The sequence below is a fragment of the Corvus kubaryi genome, unplaced genomic scaffold (genome assembly GCF_017639235.1).
Source record: "Corvus kubaryi isolate FWS band 111438036 unplaced genomic scaffold, C.kubaryi_AGA036_p1.0 37232, whole genome shotgun sequence".
Taxonomy (NCBI): Eukaryota; Metazoa; Chordata; class Aves; order Passeriformes; family Corvidae; genus Corvus; species Corvus kubaryi.
Genome location: NW_024581066.1, coordinates 2,571,812 through 2,593,326, shown reverse-complemented (window position 1 = coordinate 2,593,326; position 21,515 = coordinate 2,571,812). Strand labels below are relative to the sequence as shown.

Sequence of the window (21,515 nt, the reverse complement as noted above, 5' to 3'; positions counted from 1 at the left end):
AGTACCCTGGAGTCATTCAGATTTGTCAAGAGGAAGCGACTCCAAAGTGACACCATGTGTAGTGAAGTGGTGTGAGAAGATGAGAAGCATGCAGCCAGGTGTATTGGAAGGAATGATTTGCTCTGGGACTTGGCTGGCTTCTAATTTACCTTGGCTACTTAGGGCAGTGGGATTGCAGGCTGATGGCAGAGATGCTTTTCCTCAATACGCAAAGATGCCATCAGAGAAGTAAATTAATGCTCAGCCACGTGAGGAGTAGTATAAGGAGAGATGCTGAGAGCATCAGGGTGCTGTTCTGGCAGTCAAGGTCATTCCCTTACCCAGGATGTTGTATGTGGTTCTGGTCACCTGTTCCATAGGGTCAGAAGAGAGGATATGTTAGGGATGTGAGGGAGAGTGGTTAGAGCTAGAAGACATCTTATGTCCTGGGAAGGAGAGAGCACTTAGTAGTGAGCTTAGTAGATCTAGAAAAAGCAAATGCTTTTCTTCTGCGCCTTTTTTCACTGTACAAGGAGAACTCAAGGCTGTGGTATTACAGCAGGATCGTACTCTTTCTCAAAATCTGGAACTCGTTGCTGCAAGATACTATTTCCAACCTAAAAGCTTACAAGGTTCCCAAAAAGAGAGAGGTGTAACCATTCATGCTCCAAAGTGTGTGATGTTCCTTTGAGTCTCATCCCATCATTTTTCCCATCACTCCCCCAGAGCTTCTGAGTCTTTAGTTAATTCAGCCAGGGTGAACTATCCTATCTTCCCAATTTATTGCCTACTGTGATCTCATGTCTTGGCTTGTTTTGCTCCTGCTTTTCTGCTTCCTTGTTCTGCTCTAGGCAGCCCTGCTCCACCTCTGTACCTGTGAATTATGTCTTAACACGCTGCTTTGTGGCTTTTCCACTTTGGCTGACCCCCTCTCAATGCCTGTACCCAGCTGGGCTTTTGCTTCTCGGGCTGCCCTTTGTCGTCGGTGCTTCAGCTGTTTTGCAGCTGTGCACCCGTTCGAGCTGAGCTGGGAGGGATCACTTTGAAGCAGAGCTCTCTAGGTCACCGCAGCGAATTGTTTTGTGGTCATTATCCAGCTAGCATTGTGCTGCGATGCTGATAAATCTCTGCAGTCAGGCAGGAGATGGCCAGGATTATACCCGTGAGCTGGAGGTAAGAGCCCTGCACCCCTTCTGCTAATGTCACCAAACAATGAGGGCTTGAAGGGCAGTGATGCTGGCAGCTTTCTCATCCTTTCGGCAAGCGATGGCTCTTTTGCCCAGCCCAGAGGGATGGCATTTCTGGGGAAAAAAAACCCCAGGCATTGCCCAGAAGTGATACTTCTGCATGGTTCATGGTAGTAGTGAAGGATTTGGGGTGGTTTGTGGATGCTGGATAAGAGGAATCAAAAGCCTGAATAGATCTTCCTTTTATCACTGTTTCTTTGGCAACTGATGGGATTTTCTCACCCCTGTTCCGAAAAGTGGTTGTGTTTCTGCTGTCAGCGTGTCCCTCTCTGAGTTACTCAGTTTGCATTTCTCCATTGCTACCATAATCATATCTGTGTTTCTTATGGAGCTGCTCTGCACAGGAGGAGGACCTCCCCATGTCCAAGCAGTGATGCTGACCTGCATGCCACTGTGGGTCTTGTAACAGTTTGGGGAAGGCACTGAAATAAATAAAATATTTGACCAGCTAAATAGTAGAGCCTAAGCCTCCTTTCTACCCTGTGTGGTTGCATCTAAATGGCGTCCAAGTCAGAGGAAGGAAAGAAAACAAGCAGGGGGTGTGACCAGCCCCTGACGGGTGCCCTGGGAGCTGGAGGCTGAGGCCTGCAGTGAAGAGAGGGTGATGATTCAGCCTAATAAAGCTAATGGCTTTATGCAGCCAGGCAGAGGAAATTGTGGGATCATGATGCAGCAACTGTCCTATAGCAGTTTGTTTCTATCATTCAGACGTGACTTCATGCCCCCACCACCCCACCCTTTCACTTTTTCCTGTGCCTAAATGCTTTCCCTGCTGAGGAGGGGAAGCTGAGACACCATGTTCTCAGGGAGAAAAGTAGTCTGTGAGACAGCTGCACCTAAATGGTGTGAGAGTGGGCAAACAAGGAAGGGAGTTCTGGGGCTGCATGGTGGAACCGCAGCTGCTGAAGCATATGGGTTCTTCTAGCACCACTGAACTCAGCAGGCTTCTCAGATGTCCTTGTCCCTGGACACTGGTCCCAGGAAAATCCTGTAGCACAGAGAAGCCTGAGCTGGCAGGCAGGGTTGGCCCCTAACTCCAGCAGGGCTACATTGTCATCGAACTGGCACATGTCTAACCAGCTCTTTCTCTCCTTTCCCCAGGGAAGACGATGAAGCTGTAGAGATGCTTCCCTACGTCATCGCCACCCTGGGCTCAGTAGGGGCCCCCTGCAAAACTCCCACATGCAACAACAACAGCACTACCAAGGACTACTGCTACAGTGCACGCATCCGCAGCACTGTGCTGCAGGGGCTGCCCTTCGGTGGAGTGCCCACCGTCCTAGCCCTTGACTTTATGTGCTTTCTTGTAAGTCTACCTACTGTTGCTTTGCCACCTTCTCCCCTAATTAACCATGAAACAAGGACAGTGATCAGATAATTAGGGTTGAGGGCCCCAAATGCCATCCCTGACTTTGCTGCTGGCTTTCTGGCCCTGATCGTGTCTCCTAGGCACTGTGGGCTTAGCCACTATTGACCTAGCTCCAATACCACCACACTGAGCCTCATGGAAGGGTGTTGCAGCCATAAGGATGGGGTTGATGTTGGATCGGTCCTGCGTCCCAAAACTCCCACTTATGTTGCCAAGTCCCTGCAGCTTTATCCACCCAGTGGCTTTGCATGTTCCTCCTTAGAAGCTGTGGAACCACAAATGATATAGCCATAATTTTGACTTCTAGGAACCTCAGGGCCTTTTGATCCTGTGGGGCTACCTTAGCTATTGTGTGTTGCATCCTGGACCTCTGCCTCCCACAGCTATCCAGATAGTCTGGTTTAACAGTCCTGAGGAACTTGTGCTTTCCTGTGGTCTCAGTGTGCTGTTAACTGAGGACCCTGTCCCCTCCTACCTTCCTTGTTCCTGTAGCTCTGCATGCAGAGGACAAGGATAGAGTTGGACAGTGCTTTTTCTCACAGCTTCTCTTTTGGTCTCTTTCAGGCACTGTTGTTTGTCTTTTCAATTTTGCGTAAAGTTGCATGGGACTATGGACGCCTGGCCCTGGTGACTGATGCTGACAGGTAAGAGTGGGAGAGTGGCAGGGGAATAAGATATGAGTAGTGCCCTTCTTTGCTGTGAAGCAGAAGGGATAAATCCTATTTTGTGTGCCTGAGCAGCTGGAGAGGAGAGGCAGATGTGCCAGTTGCATCCCCTGAGCTCCAGGAATAGGAAGAAATCCCCACTTACTGGCTTTTTCGTTACAGCATCCTTCTCCCAACACACGGAGTGGTCCCTGCTGGCTCCATATTGCTTATGATCCCTTCAGTGACAGAGATGTGCAGGGGCCCTTACAGAGGAACAGCAGATGGAGGGAGGAGAGGAACAAGAGGTCACAGGAGGGGTGAGGGCTGCCACAGTAAAGGCTTTGTTAAGCCTCTGAAGGTGTCTTTGTGACTCTGCTGGATGCAGTTCTTGTTAGAGCACTTGACAGTAGTATGCTGCTTTTCCAGGTGTGGTACTGCTGTGCCGACACGAGCTTAGCTCGCATCCCAAGTGCTGATGAATTGGTCTGGGTGTCGATCCTTCCTGCCCAATGCATTTGTGGGCTACAGTGTCTGTCAGCAAAAGCCAGGGCCTGTTGGGGATGGCAGCTCCACAGCAGAGGGAGCACTCCCTGCACAACAGTGGAAAGAGTTGTTTTCTTCCAGCACCAAACTAGGAATTCTGGTTTAAATAAGCGGTCCTGGATAGGGTTAGATAAGCAGCTGTGTCCCTGTGGTTCCTCTGCCAGTATTTTCCTGTTCTGTCTGGGGAAATCAACTGTACAGAGATAGTAGAAGGGAAAAAACAAGAAAGGAGTAATCATAGGAGACCCCAATGGGGAGAGGGCAGCAGGGTTAAGCAGTCTGGATCCAGATGCTGGCAGGAAGCCACAGCTCTGGCCTCCAGGGGGGAGAGAGGGCTGAACTTTCTTGGAGGCAACGCTTGAGCACCTTGGGTGCAAGGGAGTGTGAGCAGTGGCTGTAGGCAGAAAGGCAGAGGGGTGCCAGCTGTTTGGAGAGGGAGAGCTGGTAGGCACAGGGAGAGGGACAGCATGGCTTTGGATCGAGCTGTGGATCAACAGGACTGTAGTTGCAGGGAGGAGCCCATGCTGCTTGGCTCATCCATGGGGTAGGATGAGAGTTTTGAGGGGAGAGGGATGCATGTGTGTTTGTTCCCTGGGTGGGGAGGAGATACTCCCCTTGGAAGGGGAGCTCAGATAGCAGCCAGACAGTCCCAATAGTCTCTCCTACCTGACCCCGTCACTCAGGAGCTCCCTGCAATGTCCATGGTATGGAGCCCGGTCACATTCCCAGTGAAGCCAGCTTCCCTTGTGGCAGCAAAGCACTCTGCCCCTGGACCAGTGGGTATTCCAGATTGCTGTGATTTGAGGCATTGCTGGGCTCTGGAAGGAAGGTCTTTTCCAGCCTGACCACTGGCAGGTTTCTCTTTTTCAGGATGACGGGGAGCCACGTTGGATGCGTAGTTCCCTGCAAAAGAGGAGAACTCAGCACCTACTCCCGTCGTTGTAACCTGTCCCTTTCTGTTTCTGTGCCCCCAGGCGCCGACGCTGGGAGACGGAAAGAGAGGAGCGGGAATAGTATGTTGTTTTTTCAGGGTCTCATTTCTTCTCTCTTGCTCACAACCTCTCTCTCATTTTCTCTTGCAGCTGTCTTGCTTCTGAACTAATGTAAATGGCTGGGAGTTGGGCATGAATTTGTGTCTCCCGGTGGATTTGTGTTCTTCTTTCCCTCCCCTTTGTGTCATTCATTACCACAGCTGAATGCACCCTGGTCTTCCCCTAGTAGCCCTTAAATTCTTCTTGAGAGCAGCAGTGCCAGGGAACTCTCAGTCCTGACCTGGGCAGAGGGTGTTATACCACATGCCCTGCACTATCTGCTTGTGTCCAGCTATCCTGCCTTATGATGAAAGTAAACAAACCTGGTTGCCTGAGCCCACAGTATGCTCAGGTCACCCAGGTGCAGGGGAAGCTATTTTCCCTGGTCCTTCTTGTGCCAGGTTGCAACAAGAGCCATTCCCTCGCCACTTGCAAGGGTAGGCAGGTGCACAAAGAAGATCTGGCAAGACTACTCTGTCTTTCCTTTTTACCCCATGAGGCTGCTGGGACCAGGTTAACTGTTGGCCTTTGTCCCTTGTCACCTAAACCCACACCCAGCAAGGCAGCACCTTTAATTTTCTCTCTTCCCCTTTTGTCCCAGTGCTGCTGAAAGCGTCCTTCGTCACCTTGGCCTGGTGTTGCCGATTAAGACCTGCCATGGACTGTCCTCCCTGTTCTTACCTCCTTCTTGCCTCTTTTTTGCGTGAGAAAAGACCATCGCCCATGCCTTGCCGACTGTTTGGGTGGTATATGCTGCAGAGGGGTCGATCAGCTGGCAGTGCACAGCCTGCCATGGTTGTTCCAGCCACACTGATTTGTGTCTGAGGCCAGGGCAGCAAGCTGCAGCCTCCTTTTCCCACTTGCAAAGCCTTACCACTTGCAAAGCAGGGGCCTGCTACTGCCTTGTGGGGGTACAAGAATGTGCCTGTTTTTGCAGCTGATCCTTGCCCTCAGGAGCAGAGCAGTTGAAGTTGTGAAAACAGAACCAATGGTAGCTGTGGTACATGGCACAGAGGGGACTTCTTGCTCGTGCTTGAGTGCTTCACTAGCGGTTGGCCCTGCTTCAGGTGTGTGTGGCAACTTCTCACTGCTAAAATCCTGTGGAGGGGAGTGAGGCAAAGGTAGTAGAGCCATCATGCTCTGAGGATCTTTTAGGGGAGCCACTTCATTTATCCTCACAAGTGCTAATCTCTCTCCAAGGGGCCACTTCTTCCTGCTCCTGTTTTTCATTTGAGCATGCTGGAGCTATCTGCTCCACACACACCACAAATACCACCCCCAAAGCTACTGCATGTCCTGTGACAGTGTTAGCAGCCAGAAGCCTCCAAAAACCTGTGGAACTCAGTGAGGAAGTCTCATTCTGTCTGTGTTCCTTCAAGGCTAATGGCACATTCCCATCCCAGCTATTCTTTCCTGGGGGGTGCAGTGACAGGTAGTGGGTTAGGAACACGTATATGAAACCTGGTGCTCCCAGCCCCTGAATGTACAATATTGTTCTTTGTGGGAGAGGGCATCTTCCTCTGATGTGTTCCCTTTCTGTGAGAACCAGCAAGTGCCCTTGTCCTGCTACTTGTCAGAGCTTGCAGTAGCCATCAAGTCTCTATTGGCAGCTCAGTCTGCACTGGGAGGTCATAGCAACCCACTTGCACCTGTATGAGGGAAGTGATCACAGAGCCCTGTGGGCATTGCCACCCATGCAGCCACCTCCAGCTTCCCACCACAGCAAGTCCCTTCCACAGCATGCCTGGCCTGCCCTCTTGGAGCCTGTGATTCCCTTGGTCTGAGGCTAGCTGTGCCTCGGACCTCATCCTTCTCCTTCCCTGGCAGGGCCTCCACCAAACCTGCATCATGCAGGGTCCCACCTTAATCTTGTGATTTGGGGCACTCTTGCTTTCACCTACTTGCACTGTCAATGCTTTGCTTTAAAAAGTCTCCATCCAGTTTGAAGGTGCTGTTGGAGCTCTCTCTTCAGCTTTCCATCTTTGGCCAGGTTTTACATCCTCTGTCTTCTCAACACTTCAGGTCATCCTGATTATTGTCATTGCATCCCCCTGCACAGAGCTGAGTTATCCTGGTCATCTCATAACATGACACTCCTCTCAGCTGTGCCCTCCAATGCTGCTTCTGTTTTGCCCTCTACTTTTTCAGTACCAAGAAGCCAAAAGCTCATGGTGTCATCATGTTGGGCTCTCCTCAGGGCAGAAATTTCTCCTCAGCAGAAATTCACCCTCTCTCCCTGTGCCCAGCTGCAAGGCCTCTGTGGTTATAAAGAGCTGAAGGTCTGAGAGCTGGGTCCAAGCTGTCTCTGTCCCTTCAGCAGAGCAGAGTGTTGGGCTGCACAGTGGCAAGGCTGCACACCACTGTCTAATCTGCCCTGCTGTAGCCCCCTGACCTTCAGCTAATCTCCTTTCCCCTGTCTCTGTTACTTTGTGCTAGGAACTGAGGACTCAGCAGGTACTACTCTGCTCTGAGAGAGGCCATGTGTCTCATCCACTTCCTTTCAGAATGTTCATGAGGATGTCTGCTTGTTCTCCTTCCCACAGTGTCATCTACCTCCTCTCTAGCACTTGTCTCTCAGCAGCTGTTTCTCTGTGTTCTTGCCCATCTTTCCCTCCTTGAGCCTGTGGTGCCTACAGGGAGACCATATTTTCATTTGGTTTTTTCCCTTTGTTTCTAGCCTTCAGATCAGTCATATTTCTCTTGCACCTCCGCGATCCCAGCCTGCTGTTGTCATCTTGCAAGTGCTATTTAATTTAGGTCTCTGGACCATTTTCTTGCCTCCTTTTCCAGCTGCCCTCTGCCTCTATTTGTAGTGGGGGCTATTGTCAGCCTTGGATGCTTCTGCTGCAGGTTCTTCATCTAGGTCCCTGCCTCTGGCTGGAGTAAAGTGGTCTGTGATATTCACCCCTTTTGCTTTCCTGTTCTTTAGCATGGAGCATTCATTTCTAGCTGTCTGCCCTGCTCCTGCTCAAGGGATTTCCAGGCTGGAGGCTCAGCTGAGGCTGGGAAGCAGGTTGCACTAAGCCTGGCTCCAGGCAGCTGCATTCTTCTTCCTGCACTGAAGCACTAAGGGTGGGGAGGACTGGTGTAGCAGGATGCAGCCTACCAGACTCCTTTCTTCCTCTTCCTGAAGATGAGTGAGGTCCTCCAGGACAGGAGCTGCTCCCAGTGCCTCTCCAGCCATGTCAGAGCCAGAGGAACTGTGACAGCCTCCAGCTCTTGCTTCCTTTCTGCTGTCTAAATCCTGTGCTAAACAGACCTCACCTCTCCTCTGTGGCAGCCTCTGCCAGCCTCTCCTTGCAGGGACTGCCACATAGTATGGGTGCCTTTCAGAAGGTGCCGAACGAGTAGCATCCATGGGCTAAGCCCATGGGTTTTGCCAGGCTCAGCATGCCATCTGAGGAGGGTTCTCTCTTTACTGCTACCTCTGATCTTACCTCTCTCCATCTCACCTGGTGCAAACTGACCTGAATTAACCTCTCGTCTCCTGGGTGCTCTTGGTTCCTGGCCAGGCTGCCTCTTCGCATCTTCTAACTTTCTCCCTCACCTCCCACTTGTCATTTTAGCGTAGCCTCCGCCCTGCATTCTGACAACCATGACCGCTACGAGCGCCTCACCTCCGTCTCCAGCTCTGTGGACTTCGACCAGAGGGACAACGTGAGTAGCCAAAGAGTCAAACGCTTTGCCTTTGAGGGGCCAGGAACCCACAGCTTGGCTGAACCAAAGGCTCTTCACAAGAAACACTTTGGCCTGTTCCCAGCCCTTAAGTCCCACATCTTGCAGTGTGTGAGTGCAGTAGTAGAGCTCAAGGAGCTATGCAGCTCTTAGACATATGCTTAAATAAATAGGCTCTACATCACTGTGGCTTAACAGACATCTGTCCAGCCTATAATCTCAGCGTTACAAACAATACTTATGTGCCAGCTCTTCCTCACACTGTGGTCTACCTCTAATGGTTTTTTCCTCGCTGGAGGGGAGGATAATGGGTGTGATGGATGGAGGGTGAAGCTCCCCTAGGTGTCCTTTGAGGAGCACTGCCTTGGCCCAGCCTACCTTCCCAGTCCCTACAGAGCTTCTCTTGTCCAGCATGATGGCTGAAGTACCTGCATGCTGAATTTTCTGGGTCTACCTAGGCTTTGGAAAGCTTCCATATTAGCCAGGAGCCCATGGGTTGCCTGGAAGCTTGAGCTGCCAGTTGGTAGGGGACAGCCACACAGCAGAGTCCAACCTGTGTTGTGCTCCATGGAGTAGCACTGTCGCTTCCTTTACCTTGGCCCATCTGTGGCTCTGCACATCTGCGTGCTTGTGGTCTGCCTTTCCCCTGAGCCAGGTATGTGGAGGTGCAAAGACACCAGCCTGGTCTCTGGAACCTTTGAAGGAAGGAGCTGGGATAAAGGAACACGGAGTGATGTGAAACCGTCCTGTTTTCTTTTTGCACAGGGCTTCTGCTCCTGGCTGACAGCCATCTTCAGGATAAAGTAAGTGTCCCAGGACCTGCATAGGGGTCCCACATGAGGAAGGAGGGGCAGTGCAGGGTTGTTGGGATGCCTGGTACAGTACAGCTGCATGAAATCTCTGCCCTTGCTGCAGCCCCCTCTCTGAAGAGCAAAGACGGGACTACATGAGGAGTCCTAAAGTCAAAATAAGGTCACACAGTGAGTCTGTGACAGAGGAGAGAACCCAGGCCCATGGCTGCCCCACCTCAGTCCCATTTCAGAAACACTGTCCACTGCTCTGCAAATATACTCATCTCCCTGGCACTCTTGCTAGGGGCACTGCTGTCTGAGGAATGGCTATGAGAAGGGGGCTGGAGAATGCAAGGAGATGCCCTCAGCTTAATGATGCACAGAAGTAGTCTCCCAAGCACTTCTATTCAGAATGCTGTGGAATAGCATCAGCACCTGTATCTTAGCAGAGAAGGCAAGGCCCACCTGAAGGGTATAAGGTGTGTTCTGTTGCCTCTCCTGGGTGACAGAGGGCAGGGCCATGGGGGAGCAGGGCTGGGTAACCATTGCACAGGCAGGTTTGTGCCCAGGCTGCTTCAAGGCTGAGTGCTGGGCTCCCAAACCCAGAGTCTGGCTACAGCTTTGTAGGGCAGAACCAGGGGTACTGTGTGTGCTCAGATCAGGAGTTCAGCTGTGACCCTGTACTTTTTCCCAGCACTTGAGGAAATGTAGAAAATTGCCTGACAGCCTTTCTCTCCCTGGCAGGGATGATGAGATCCGGGACAAATGCGGGGGTGATGCAGTGCACTACCTGTCCTTCCAGAGGCACATCATTGGGCTGCTGGTGGTCGTGGGTGTGCTTTCCGTGGGCATCGTGTTACCTGTGAACTTCTCAGGGGACCTGCTAGGTGAGAACAAGGAGCCTTTGGCTGGGCTGGGGCATCTGCTTTCAACACCATGTACCAGACCACTGGGTAGCAGTGGAGGGCAGGACAGGACTAACAGAGACAAACCCTAACTATTGTCTCGCTTTGAGAGTAGTGCATCCACAGGGTCATCCTGTGTGGCTTGGGTTTTTAGGTATTCTGCAGGTGATACTCTTGTTGTAGCTCACTCTAGTGGTGCTCTGTCCCACTCAGCATTACTGAACATGCTTGTGTCTGCCTCTTTCTCCCTAGAAAACAATGCCTACAGCTTTGGGAGGACAACTATCGCTAACCTGAAGTCTGGGTATGTGTGGGCAGGGGTGGGATGGATAATTGAGGCCCTCAAGGGGTCTTTTATATATGTTCACTTGCTGCAGAGCCTCATCTCCTTGAAGGTTGTATTTCTGCCCTTGCTGTGAAGCTACTGTCCCTGCTCCAATTTCCAGGCTGAGCTCCTGGAATTTGGTTGTAGGGCATCTGTGTGCTATGCTGATTACACTCATGGCCCCAGTGCCTTCAGGGCCTGACCAGCCTCACACAGACTTGTAGTGGCAACCTTGCATTGACCTTTGTGGTCTCCCTTGTGACAGGAACAACCTGCTGTGGCTGCACACCACCTTTGCTTTCCTGTACCTGCTGCTGACAGTGTACAGCATGCGCCGGCACACTTCCAAGATGCGCTACAAAGAGGATGACTTGGTGAGCAGGATCTGACCGCTCTCCCAGGCACATTTTCCCATGCCCTGTGGTCAAGTCAGGTAGCCTTGGAGAAAATTCTAAGCACCTCAATTTCCACAGCAATTTAGGGCTGTTGTGTTTTGGCTGTTTTTATTCTGCCTGGCCAAAGGCAGATCACCTTCAGAGCAGCAGTTGTGACTGCTTGTGGGGAAACAGGAGAGGACTGCACTGGGTAAACATGTGGAAGGACCCCATTCTTCCTTAGGGATTGTTCCAGCTGCTTTTGCCTTCTTCATTTCTAAAGGGTAGCCCTGTTTCTGTTCAGGCGCCTGCAGTGTAAGTCCCTAGCCTGTCAATCTGCAGCGCACCCGGGTGCAGGATCACAACACCTAGCGCAAGCACAGGAGAGGGGGAGCCCTGGTAGCTAGAAGTGATGGGCCCACCGTTCTTCATCACTGATGCAGGTCTTGGGAGGGGGACTTGCTGCAAGCTGCAACCTCTCTTCTGGTCTCTTACACCATCCACACCTGCCTGTCCTCTCCTTTCTCTCTTCCTTCCAGGTTAAGCGAACTCTATTCATCAATGGGATCTCAAAATATGCTGAGCCAGAGAAGATCAAGAAGCATTTTGAGTAAGTCTCACTGTGTCCCTAAAGAATGCTCTGCAACAGGGGTGTTTTTATTAGGGTAGTACTAGTGTTACCTGGAATGGCAATAATGCATTGAGAGCAGAGAGCTAGGCAAAATCAGTGAATACCTTTATTTTGGGCCTCTCACTGTTACTTTTATGCTTTTTATCTGAATTTGAAGTATCCTTTGTTTTGTGCCTTGGTATATGCCCAGCTATTTCTTGCAGAGCCATAGGGGTCAGTGTGGTAAGCAACGGACAGGGCATGTCTTGAGATGTAGTTAAGTTCGCAGATGAGATACAGGCAGGAGGTGCTCAAGCAGTGACTGTGGGATGTTGTGCTGCTGCCCTGATCACAGTCCTTGTAGAAAGTATATCTCTTTAACAAGAAAATTAAGTTTCTCTTCTGTCAGAATCTCACTGTCAGGACCATGTTTAGAAGCACCACAGGTAGAAAAGAAATGCTTTGTACCCTTTGGGAACTCTTCTGCCTCCTTCTGACCACAAGTCTGTGAAGACAGAGAGGGAGTGTGGGGTCAGAGAGGCTCCTTGCTGCTAGAGGGCAAAAGTCCAGAAAGGCTTCTTGTGCAAAAGCCTAAAGGATGTAGCATTTGCCCTGTATTTTGCGTCCTCTACAAGGGACAGAGCCTGCAGGCTCCCCTGCAAACTCTTGGTATGCACCACTGTACTCAGCCCAGGACACTCTTCTCAGGGCCAGAGAGAAGTCCTGAACACTTGGAGTTTGCTCGAGGGGTACAGCCTTTGGTGCCAGTTGTAATGAACTGATGCATCTCATCCACAGGGAGGCCTATGCCAACTGCACTGTCCTGGAGGCCCGTCCCTGCTATGATGTTGCCCGGCTGATGTTCCTCGATGCAGAGAGGTAACCTCTATTTTGGGAGAAAAGGCAGAGTGGGCTGATGTTGCTGGTGCCCCCCTCAAGTCACCCTCTTTCTTTCCTTTCTTCCTTCTCTTCCGCTCTCATGTTTCAGGAAGAAAGCTGAGCGTGGGCGAGTCTACTTCACCAACCTGCAGAGCAAGGACAACACCCCATCCATGATCAACCCCAAGCCCTGTGGCCACCTGTGCTGCTGTGTCATCAGGGGCTGTGAGGAGGTAGGGAAGAGCTGGAGGTGTTGGGCAGCAGTTGAGTGTCCTGTGGCTTGGGTCCCCAGATCATCTCTCCTCTGACCTCTGTCCTCCTGCTCAGGTGGAGGCCATTGAGTATTATACCAAGCTGGAGGAGAAGCTCAAAGATGACTACAAGCGAGAGAAGGAGAAGGTTAATGAAAAGCCTCTGGGGATGGCCTTTGTCACCTTCCACAATGAGACCATCACAGCCATGTGAGTGTAAATGGTCCTGTCCTCCCCAAGAAGGTGATTTGTCCCAGCCCTTGCCTTAAATCAGAAGAATGGCAGCACTAAGGCATCCTCTTGGCTTGTGCCTGCCAGCCTTTTGTGTCAGCATGTCCCTCTTTCTCTTGTCCAGAATCCTCAAAGATTTCAATGCTTGTAAGTGCCAGGGCTGTGCGTGCCGTGGGGAGCCCAGAGCCTCCTCCTGCAGTGAGTCCCTCCATGTCCCCAACTGGACTGTCAGTTATGCTCCTGACCCACAGAACATCTACTGGTGAGCAGCTCTGTAGGGCTCAGTGGCCCTGCCAGTGGGAAAGGGGTGCAGCCTCCCTTTCTCCCTCTCCATCTGCTCCTCTGGTAACTGAGTGAGTTGTTCTTGCTGAAGCCCAGCCTGGCTGAGCTAGAGGTCTGATCTGACTGGGAGGGGGAAAGCCTTGGGCTGGCACCCCAAGTGCTGTTCACCAGGCTGGGCTGTGGTGTGCATGTGAAGCCCTACACCTGGTATTCTACCCTGTGCAGCCATCCTGATGCTCTCTTTCTCCCTCCCAGGGAACACCTCTCCATCCGGGGCTTTATATGGTGGATCCGCTGCCTTGTGATCAATGTGGTCCTCTTCATCCTCCTCTTCTTTCTCACCACCCCTGCTATCATCATCACCACTATGGACAAGTTCAATGTCACCAAGCCCGTGGAGTACCTCAATGTAAGGACTTTGGAGACAGGTGCAGGGTGGGTAACACAGGAACCACCCCAAGGCACAACATCCCCTGCAAGGCTGGGGATAGGGAGAGAGATTGTCCTTGATCCCCAGGTCTGGTCAGCCTGACAATGAGGGAGGTGCTGAACCTGGACAGGGTGCGGTGGCAGTCGCAGTGCTGGGGATTTGGCATCAGCAAAGGCAACTGTACCTGTTGCTGACACAAGAGCTGCTGCACCATGTAACATGTGATTTCTTCTCTGCCTTATTGCAGAACCCAATCATCACCCAGTTCTTCCCCACCCTGCTGCTGTGGTGCTTCTCTGCTCTTCTGCCCACCATTGTATACTACTCTGCCTTCTTTGAAGCACACTGGACCAGGTAAGGACAGCCAGCACCTGTTCTTACCTTCTCAGTGAGCTGACTGGCTGCTAGACACTTCTCACTGACATAAAGCTACGGGCTGGATCCTACTGCTTGAACCTCTGTCTTCCACTCCAAGCATGCACCTCTCGGGCACCTGGGGACTGCTGTGGACAGCTGTTCTGCCAGTCTTTAGCTGCTGTTGTGCAGCATGGTTGTCTGAGCAGAGCTTCACATAGGTCTACAAGAAGAAGAAAGCTTGGGAAGAGTTAGGGCTGGTCACTATGTGAAATGCTAGTAGTGAGGGAAGTCCTGGCTCAGGTGAGCAGGCAGGGGTGGTGTGCCTGTACCATGTGTAAGATGTAGCTGTTCCAAGAGGGAAAATCGTTTTAGCTGCTCTGGCTTCTGGCCACAGGGAAAGCATTTGAAGTCCAGAGAACTAGAAGTGTGCTGCTTGTGAGGCACATTCTCCACAGGACATGCAATGTAAACTTTGTTTTGTGGTCTATGTTGCAGAGACTGGTGGGGAGGGCGTCGCCAGCTCCTGGGATTGCAGGTCAAGGAAGGTGATTGCAGAGCCTGTGAGACAAGGGGGAAGGAGACTCGATAACAGATTTCAAATATGCTGGAGGGAGAGGGGACGTATTCATGTACTAGTAACAGACAGGGTGGGATTTAGGTTAGGTATTGGGAAGTGCTTACTGATGAAAAAGCCATGGGAGCACAGCTTGTGTGGCTGGTGGGGTGACAGTGAAAGGTTAACAGCCTCTCTGCCCTCAGGTCTGGAGAGAATAGGACAACCATGCACAAGTGTTACACCTTCCTCATCTTCATGGTCTTGCTGCTGCCGTCGCTGGGCCTGAGCAGGTAGGGGTTGTGGCAAAGGAAGGCAAGTAGAGATGTGGAGCACAGGGAGGGTTGAGGTGCACTCCTGATTGTTCTCTTATTTATACAACATCCTTCCCTCACTGCACTGATGGCCTGGCCACCATCTCCTTGGGAGACTGGTGTTTTAATTTTGGTTGAGGGAGAGCAGGCTAGACCATACGTGACTGGGTCTCTAGGACTTCATTGACTCAATCTGCAGACACATTGACATGTGCCATGGTGTTACAAATAGTGCAGCAAAAGTCGGCCTGGTAGATGAGTACGTGTGAAAAGTCTGCTCGAGGTCTGCTGATGAAGGAGGCATTCTCCACTTCTGTGCTCAGTGTGCAATCCAAATTTTACACAAAACTAGTGAATTCCCCCTTTAAGCCAGTACTTGAGTAGGTTGCCCTGTTCAGCTGGGTGGGAGAGTGTGGGTACAGCAGTGCTCATCTGTTTGGGTGTATGCCTCAAATCTTCCTGCAGAGTTTATAGAATTGCCCTGTGGGAAACACTGATGCATCACCTGCCAGCCATTGGTGTGGGCTCTAGTGCTGAACAGGGGCCAAGGGAACTGTGTGAGGAAGAAAAAACTAGGGAGTGATTGTGGGACAGGGAACTCTTAACTGTGCTAGTTCATTCTTTACACATTGTGGGATCAGGGATCTTTAAGATCTTTAAGAGCCTTCCAACCCAAGCCATTCTAGGATATTATTGTCTACAGCCCATCTAAATTCCATATTTGAGATACAACCCCTCAGTGGTGCTGTCAGGCAGCTCCTGAGACTAGACAAACCCTCTGATAGTGGCAGAACAATAGTCCCTCATCCCACTGGCTATGTGTTTGCAACACAGATTTAAAAAGCCTTGTTGCATGTAAACTTGCATCTTGGGCAGGTGAATGCTCTCAGAAGGTTTGCATTTTGACTATAAAGTGCTTCCTTCTGAGGAGTCAATCCTCCTGCTGTTGCCTGTGGAGCTCTGTACTCCACCACTTCCAGAGGATTGGATGGTTTCATATCAAAAAATCAGAATTGAGGAAAATGGGATTTGTTTCTCCTAAGAGATTTTTTAAAAGTCTTGTTGGAGGGTACCTCGTACCTAACCAGTTTCTTCTGTAAAGTCAGTCACCTGTTCCTTACATGGATGTTGCGCCCAAACAGAGGAGAGAGGAAAAATATTGATAGGATCAGGGTAAAGGGATAAGAACACACATGAGTGGGAAGCTTTACATCCCTTTTTGAGTGTTGCACTGTTTTGTTCTATTTTTTTCCAGTGTCCAGTTTACATAATGGCTGGTGACACTCAAACAGGGAACAAAACAGTCTATGGTCAGAGCTTTGGATTCTTCTAGAGCAGCTAGCTTCTACATATTTGCCATGTGCATTTCTGTCTGTCGCTGCTTCTGATGGTTCATCTTTTCTTCTTGCCTTCTTCCCCCACAGCTTGGATGTATTTTTCCGCTGGTTGTTTGACAAAAAATTCCTTGCTGAGGCTGCTGTGCGATTTGAGTAAGTGGAGTTGAGCAGAAAGACTTTGTTTACAGTGGGAGGTGGTTCTTGTTGGCATCAAAAGGTACTGGGGGCTCCCAAATGCTGCCCTGCAAGGAGGGAGCACCTCTTGCATCCTGCTCTTGCTGCATCTTCCCAGGTGTGTGTTCCTGCCAGACAATGGGGCTTTCTTCGTCAACTACGTCATCGCCTCTGCCTTCATCGGGAATGCCATGGACCTGCTGCGCATCCCTGGTTTGCTCATGTACATGATACGCCTCTGCCTGGCCCGCTCGGCGGCCGAGCGGAGGAACGTCAAACGAGTATGTAGCGGGACTGAGGGGATGGGTTGTGGCCTGCACCCAGGGAGGGGAGTGCTGCAGTGGGGCTCACCCAGTGCTGTGTGTAGAGCTGGGTGTGTTGCACATGCCCGCTCAGCTGTCAGGGTCCTCCTGCTGATGGGTCTCCATTCCCTCCTGCAGCACCAGGCCTACGAGTTCCAGTTTGGGGCTGCTTACGCCTGGATGATGTGTGTCTTCACTGTAGTCATGACATACAGCATCACCTGCCCCATCATCGTCCCTTTTGGTAAGCGATACCCCTCCTCCTCCCTGTGTCAGAGATGGAGGGGAGGCAAGAAGGCTGATGTGGGGGAGATGTTCCCTCTCAGCCTTGGAAAGCAGCTGATGCCCCACTCATCTTCTTCCCCTTCTCCCAGGGCTCATGTACATGCTGCTTAAGCACCTGGTGGACCGATACAACCTGTATTATGCTTACTTGCCTGCCAAGCTGGACAAGAAGATCCATTCAGGGGCTGTGAATCAGGTAGTGGCAGCCCCCATCCTCTGCCTCTTCTGGCTTCTCTTCTTCTCCACTGTGCGCACAGGTGAGCACTGGGCTGGGATGCCAGCCCTTAGCCTACTACTGAGCCACTTCCCTGGCTAGGCTCTGATCCTGGCAGCCTCTAGCCATGGAGCACGGTCACAGTCCTTTTGACACCGCCACTTTGGTTTTCCTTTGCCCCAGGATTCCTGGCCCCCACTTCCATGTTCACCTTTGTGGTCCTCGTGATCACCATTGTGATCTGCCTGTGTCACGTCTGCTTTGGGCACTTCAAATACCTCAGCGCTCACAACTACAAGGTGAGGCGGAATGGTGGGTGCAGGACCCTTCTCCTTGGTAGCACAGCTCAACCACAAAGCAGCAGGGGCTCTGGGGGGTCCCAGCCTGCTGTTCAGCAGAGCCTGTCAACCCTGGCTTCACAGCAGGGATAGTCCCAAGGCTGTCCCTGCTGCCTGTATGCTGCTCCTGAGGTGGGACAGCAAGTGTGTTGCCGTGGCAGTCTCAATTTCTCCTTTTCTCTCCAGATTGACCACACAGAAGTGGATGCCATGGACAACAGGCAGAATGGGAGACCTGCCACCAATCTGCCGCCTCCCAAATCAGCTGTGAGTCACTGTCCCCATCTCTGTGCCCTGGCACACTCCTTACCTGAGTTTGGAAAGGGGGAGGTAACTCCCTGTCTGAGTACCTCACTCCTCACTTCTCATTTTTCTGAGTCAGCACCTGGATCCTCCCAGTGAGGGTGGGAGGCAACTGTTGGGCACTGTGCCACTCACATGCTCTGGGTGATGAAGTGTAACCCCCCCACACACACCTCTTTCCCACTGCTCCTCAGATGCTGTGCATTTACTTTCCACCTCTCTTTCGGCTGGGACAGTGAATCCAGCCGGGTCAGTCTCCCTTCTCATTCTGCATCTTTGCACGCTTGCACGCCAGCAGAGGCTGTCACCCACCAGGCTTGTCGTAGCACCAACACAAAGGGGTCTCTGTGGACACTTGAAGGCCATGGAAGTGCTTTCGGGACTCTTCTCTCCCCTTTCCAACATCCTGAGACCACAGAGTCGGTTTTGTGAACTTCACCTTGGCTCACTGGCTCACTCCAACTGCTTCCTTCCACACGGTTTTTGTAGTGGGGGTCTACATAGGGCTGCAGAGATGGGGTAAAGCAGAGCCTCCTGCTTCCTCAGGAGATCAGGGCTGGGATGTGCACATCTAATCTAGTCCTTCCTAGTCTCCAGACACCCAAGGGCAGCAACATTTTGCCAAAAGGAGAATCCCTGTAAGAGGCAGGCATAGCCTTAGAGGACACATCTACTAGGAAAAAAGGCACTGCAGTCCTCCAGTTCACGTGGGCTCCAAAGAGCCTGAGAAGCCACATTCTTTCCCAGCCCAGGTGCCCTGTTGCAGAATGCTGGGGTTTGAAACACATCGAGTGTTTCAGGGCCAAGCCCCACTCTTACCCCTCTCCTGGTACATTCCATGGGGTCTGGACCCTTCCTTGCCCTCCCAGCATATCCCCACGCTCAGCCTCATGCATGGTGCTTAGTGTGTTGTGCTCTGCTTCCTGGAGAAGTTCCCTAGACTCACATGTGTTTCTGCTCTCTCCCCACCCCTTGGCTGCCCCATGCCTGGCCCTGACAGAAGTACATCGCCCAAGTGCTGCAGGACTCCTCGCCGGAGGGCGAAGCAACAGAGTCGGAGGAGCAGGGATCGCAGGATGAGGAGCTCATCAATGCAGATGGCATGAATGACACAGATTTCCAGTCGTGTGAGGACAGCCTGATAGAGAATGAGATCCACCAGTAGGGACCTCGAAGGGCGGGAGGGGAAGGAGGCCCAGGAGCAGGGCAGGCTGTGCGCACGGAGACCTGGGAAGAGGTACCCGAGGGTGCTGGCTACTGCCCTCGCCCTCCCGCCCCCAGGGCCGCTGCCTTCAGTGAGGGCAGGGGCCCTGCTGCAAGCTCTCCATCTCCCTGCCCCTCCACCCCTGCGCCAGCCCGGCTGCTCGGCAGGCATGCTCTTTACTAGCTACCTTCTTCAACGCATCCCTGGACCCCAGAACCCCAGAGGCTGGGGAGGAGGGGGGACCGTAACCTCCGTGGTGCTGCCCTGGACCTGCAGGGAGGAGGAGAGCTGGGTGCTTTGTGGGAAGGGGCATAAGGGGAACATTTGGGGTCTTCTGAGCAGGCAACTTTATCCCCTGTCCTCCTGGTGAGAAACACTAATAATTTATTAGATTTACAGGAAGATGATAAATGAAAAACTTCGGTCAGTCTGTTGGAAACCCCACCCAGGGTGGGGTTGGTTTTTGTTGCACCTTCTCCCTGTGCCTGCGTGTGCCCTTTCTCAACCGCTTTCAGCATCCAGTTGGTGCAGCATCCCAGGAGCTGGTCCAGGCCCAGGGGTGGTGACAGGCTTCCCCCTCACCACAGGGGTGGTGACGGTGACAGCCTGGCTTCGTGGTCAAGGGTGGCATCATGCCGGGGAAGGGGCACTGAGCTAGACAGGCCCTCGCAGAGTGAGGGGTGCTGAGGGCATTTCATGTGGGCAGGAGGAGGCACAGGCAGCCTCTCCCCCAGGGTCCCGTTCCCTCCTCCCCCAGGGGCACAGGCAGGGGTTTGCAGCATCATTTAAAGTGGCATTTTTCTTTGCACATTTTACTCCCCTTTCAAACAAATCAACCTGACCCCCATGTGGTACTGCAGCCCCCCTTTTGCTGCCCTGTGTCTGCACAGCAGGGTCAGGCTTGGGGGTGGGGGGCTGTGTGGGGGTCTCCTGGGTGCTAGGGAGAGGGGAGAAAGGGTCTCAGGCTACAGGCCCTCAACACCCTGCAAGATGAGCACTGCCTGGTTGCAGTGAGGCCCCATGGGCTTCCTTCCCTGAGCTACTGCAGGGTCTTCCCCCAGCTGAGGTGGTCAGAGAGAGAGGGAGCCCTGGGAGAGCAGCCCCTAGGAGCCCTCTCCAACCAAGACCACCATCTTCAGGAGCACAAAAGCCTCATGGGGCTATGCTGACTTTGTTCACCTGCCCTGACTGGTGTAGGCTCCCCTGCTATCACCCAGCCTGAGAGGGGGGTTGTTCCTCTCCTACCTCTTGCCCTTGCCCCCTCCCTGTTGATAGCTGTGTCCCAGAGGCAGGCAGGGAACTGGATGGGTGGGAGAAGTGGACTGGAGCCTCTGGCACATGGATGAAGGGCTGACCCTGTTTAAAGACACTTTGTGAGGAGGCTTCTGGTCAGTATCAGTTGCCCTCAATTGCTTCCCCCCTCCCCTTGTGTAAAATGTAAAGGAAAATAATAAATCCCTCTGCTATTTAGCTATATTTATTTCCCTCAAACCCTGCCACCATCCTGTTTGGTGCTCATTGCGGACACTATCACCCTCCCTTTGCCTGTCATCTGTGGGTGCTGCAGCAGCTCCCTGGGGCTGTGCCCTCTGGGGCCGGGTGAAAGGGGGGACAGTCATTTACCTTTTCCATCACCCATGCTGGCCCTGGAGCTCCAAGCACTTTAACAGACCAGAACAAGTGAAGTGTCAGCCCTGCCCACCTCAGCTGCTGGGAACAGTGGTCACATCTTATGGCTTTTCTCCCCTGTGCCTCCCACTAGAGGAAGGGGGCCAGACCCACAAAGAGCAGGTGGGGGCCTGCTCCAGGGAGGACATAGCTGACTTTCCTGTACACCTCCTCTATAGGAATCCCAGGCCTGGAGAAAAGGGTGGAAGGAAAAGATGTGGGTCTTCAGTGCATGGGGAGGGCAGGCCACCCCAGCTTCCAGGGCTCGGCTGGGGCTGGAGCACACATGGCTGTGAAGGTGCATGGTGAGAGTTGCCCCTCCCTTCCAGGTAGCGGCCAGGAATGAAATGAGCCTGTGAGCTGAGAGTTCCCAGTCCACTCTCAGGCTGGGGTGGGAGGAATGTTGATCCTTCTTCCCTGTTCTCACACCCACCTACTGCCCTTGCTCCTGGTCCAGCAGGGGGGCTGGGATACTATGGTCTCTGTAGGTACGGCCATGCTCTGGGGCTGCCTCTGCGGCTGTCGGGGCCCTGCCCACAGAGAGCTGTGTGTTCTGAGTGGCACTGTCTGTGTAGAGATGTGTATAATACCCTGTATATATTTGTGTACAAAAGAAAAAAGGAAAAAAAGGAGCTATTGTTCTTGCAGTCTTTTCTTTGTGAAGTGTGTTGGGGGCTGGGACCTGGGAGGAGAGGACCCCAGCTGCTGCAGGGCTGCCAGGAGCATGCGTGGTGCAAAAGGAGGAGTGGGGAGTCGTGAGTGAGCACAAGCCCTGCCCTGCTGCCAGGAGCTCAGCCATGGCTCACAGGCTCTCCCAGCACGAATGGCTTTCCCTCTGACTTATAGAGGCATCAGAGACTTTGCTGCTAAGAGATAAGATGGGGAGCTGCGTGCACT

General features: G+C 52.4%; 1 protein-coding gene across 2 annotated transcripts; it reads left to right on the top strand.

The window, feature by feature from the left end:
• The first annotated feature begins 2,302 nt into the window (after positions 1-2,302).
• Positions 2,303-21,250, top strand: TMEM63B (transmembrane protein 63B). Of its 2 annotated transcripts, XM_042022964.1 has the most exons (23): positions 2,303-2,532; positions 3,160-3,239; positions 4,760-4,798; positions 8,383-8,473; positions 9,257-9,294; positions 10,027-10,169; positions 10,440-10,491; positions 10,778-10,886; positions 11,426-11,496; positions 12,295-12,375; positions 12,485-12,608; positions 12,703-12,836; positions 12,982-13,119; positions 13,395-13,548; positions 13,817-13,923; positions 14,686-14,772; positions 16,218-16,283; positions 16,423-16,585; positions 16,745-16,850; positions 16,981-17,148; positions 17,289-17,404; positions 17,630-17,710; positions 18,747-21,250. In XM_042022964.1, exons 1-23 carry the CDS (start codon positions 2,350-2,352, stop codon positions 18,909-18,911), a joined length of 2,496 nt encoding a protein of 831 aa, XP_041878898.1. In that variant the 5' UTR covers positions 2,303-2,349; the 3' UTR covers positions 18,912-21,250. The 2 variants fall into 2 exon arrangements, with proteins under 2 accessions (XP_041878898.1, XP_041878899.1); XM_042022965.1 differs by lacking the exon at positions 4,760-4,798.
• The last annotated feature ends 265 nt before the right edge of the window (positions 21,251-21,515 follow it).

What these genes read in the sequence shown, in the direction of transcription:
- TMEM63B (XM_042022964.1), top strand. Translation starts at nt 2,350, where the DNA reads ATGCTTCCCTACGTCATCGCCACCCTGGGCTCAGTAGGGGCCCCCTGC. An exon ending in GAAAGAGAGGAGCGGGAATA is followed by an intron (nt 4,799 to 8,382) that starts GTATGTTGTTTT and finishes TTGTCATTTTAG; the next exon opens with CGTAGCCTCCGCCCTGCATT. An exon ending in ATCGCTAACCTGAAGTCTGG is followed by an intron (nt 10,492 to 10,777) that starts GTATGTGTGGGC and finishes CCCTTGTGACAG; the next exon opens with GAACAACCTGCTGTGGCTGC.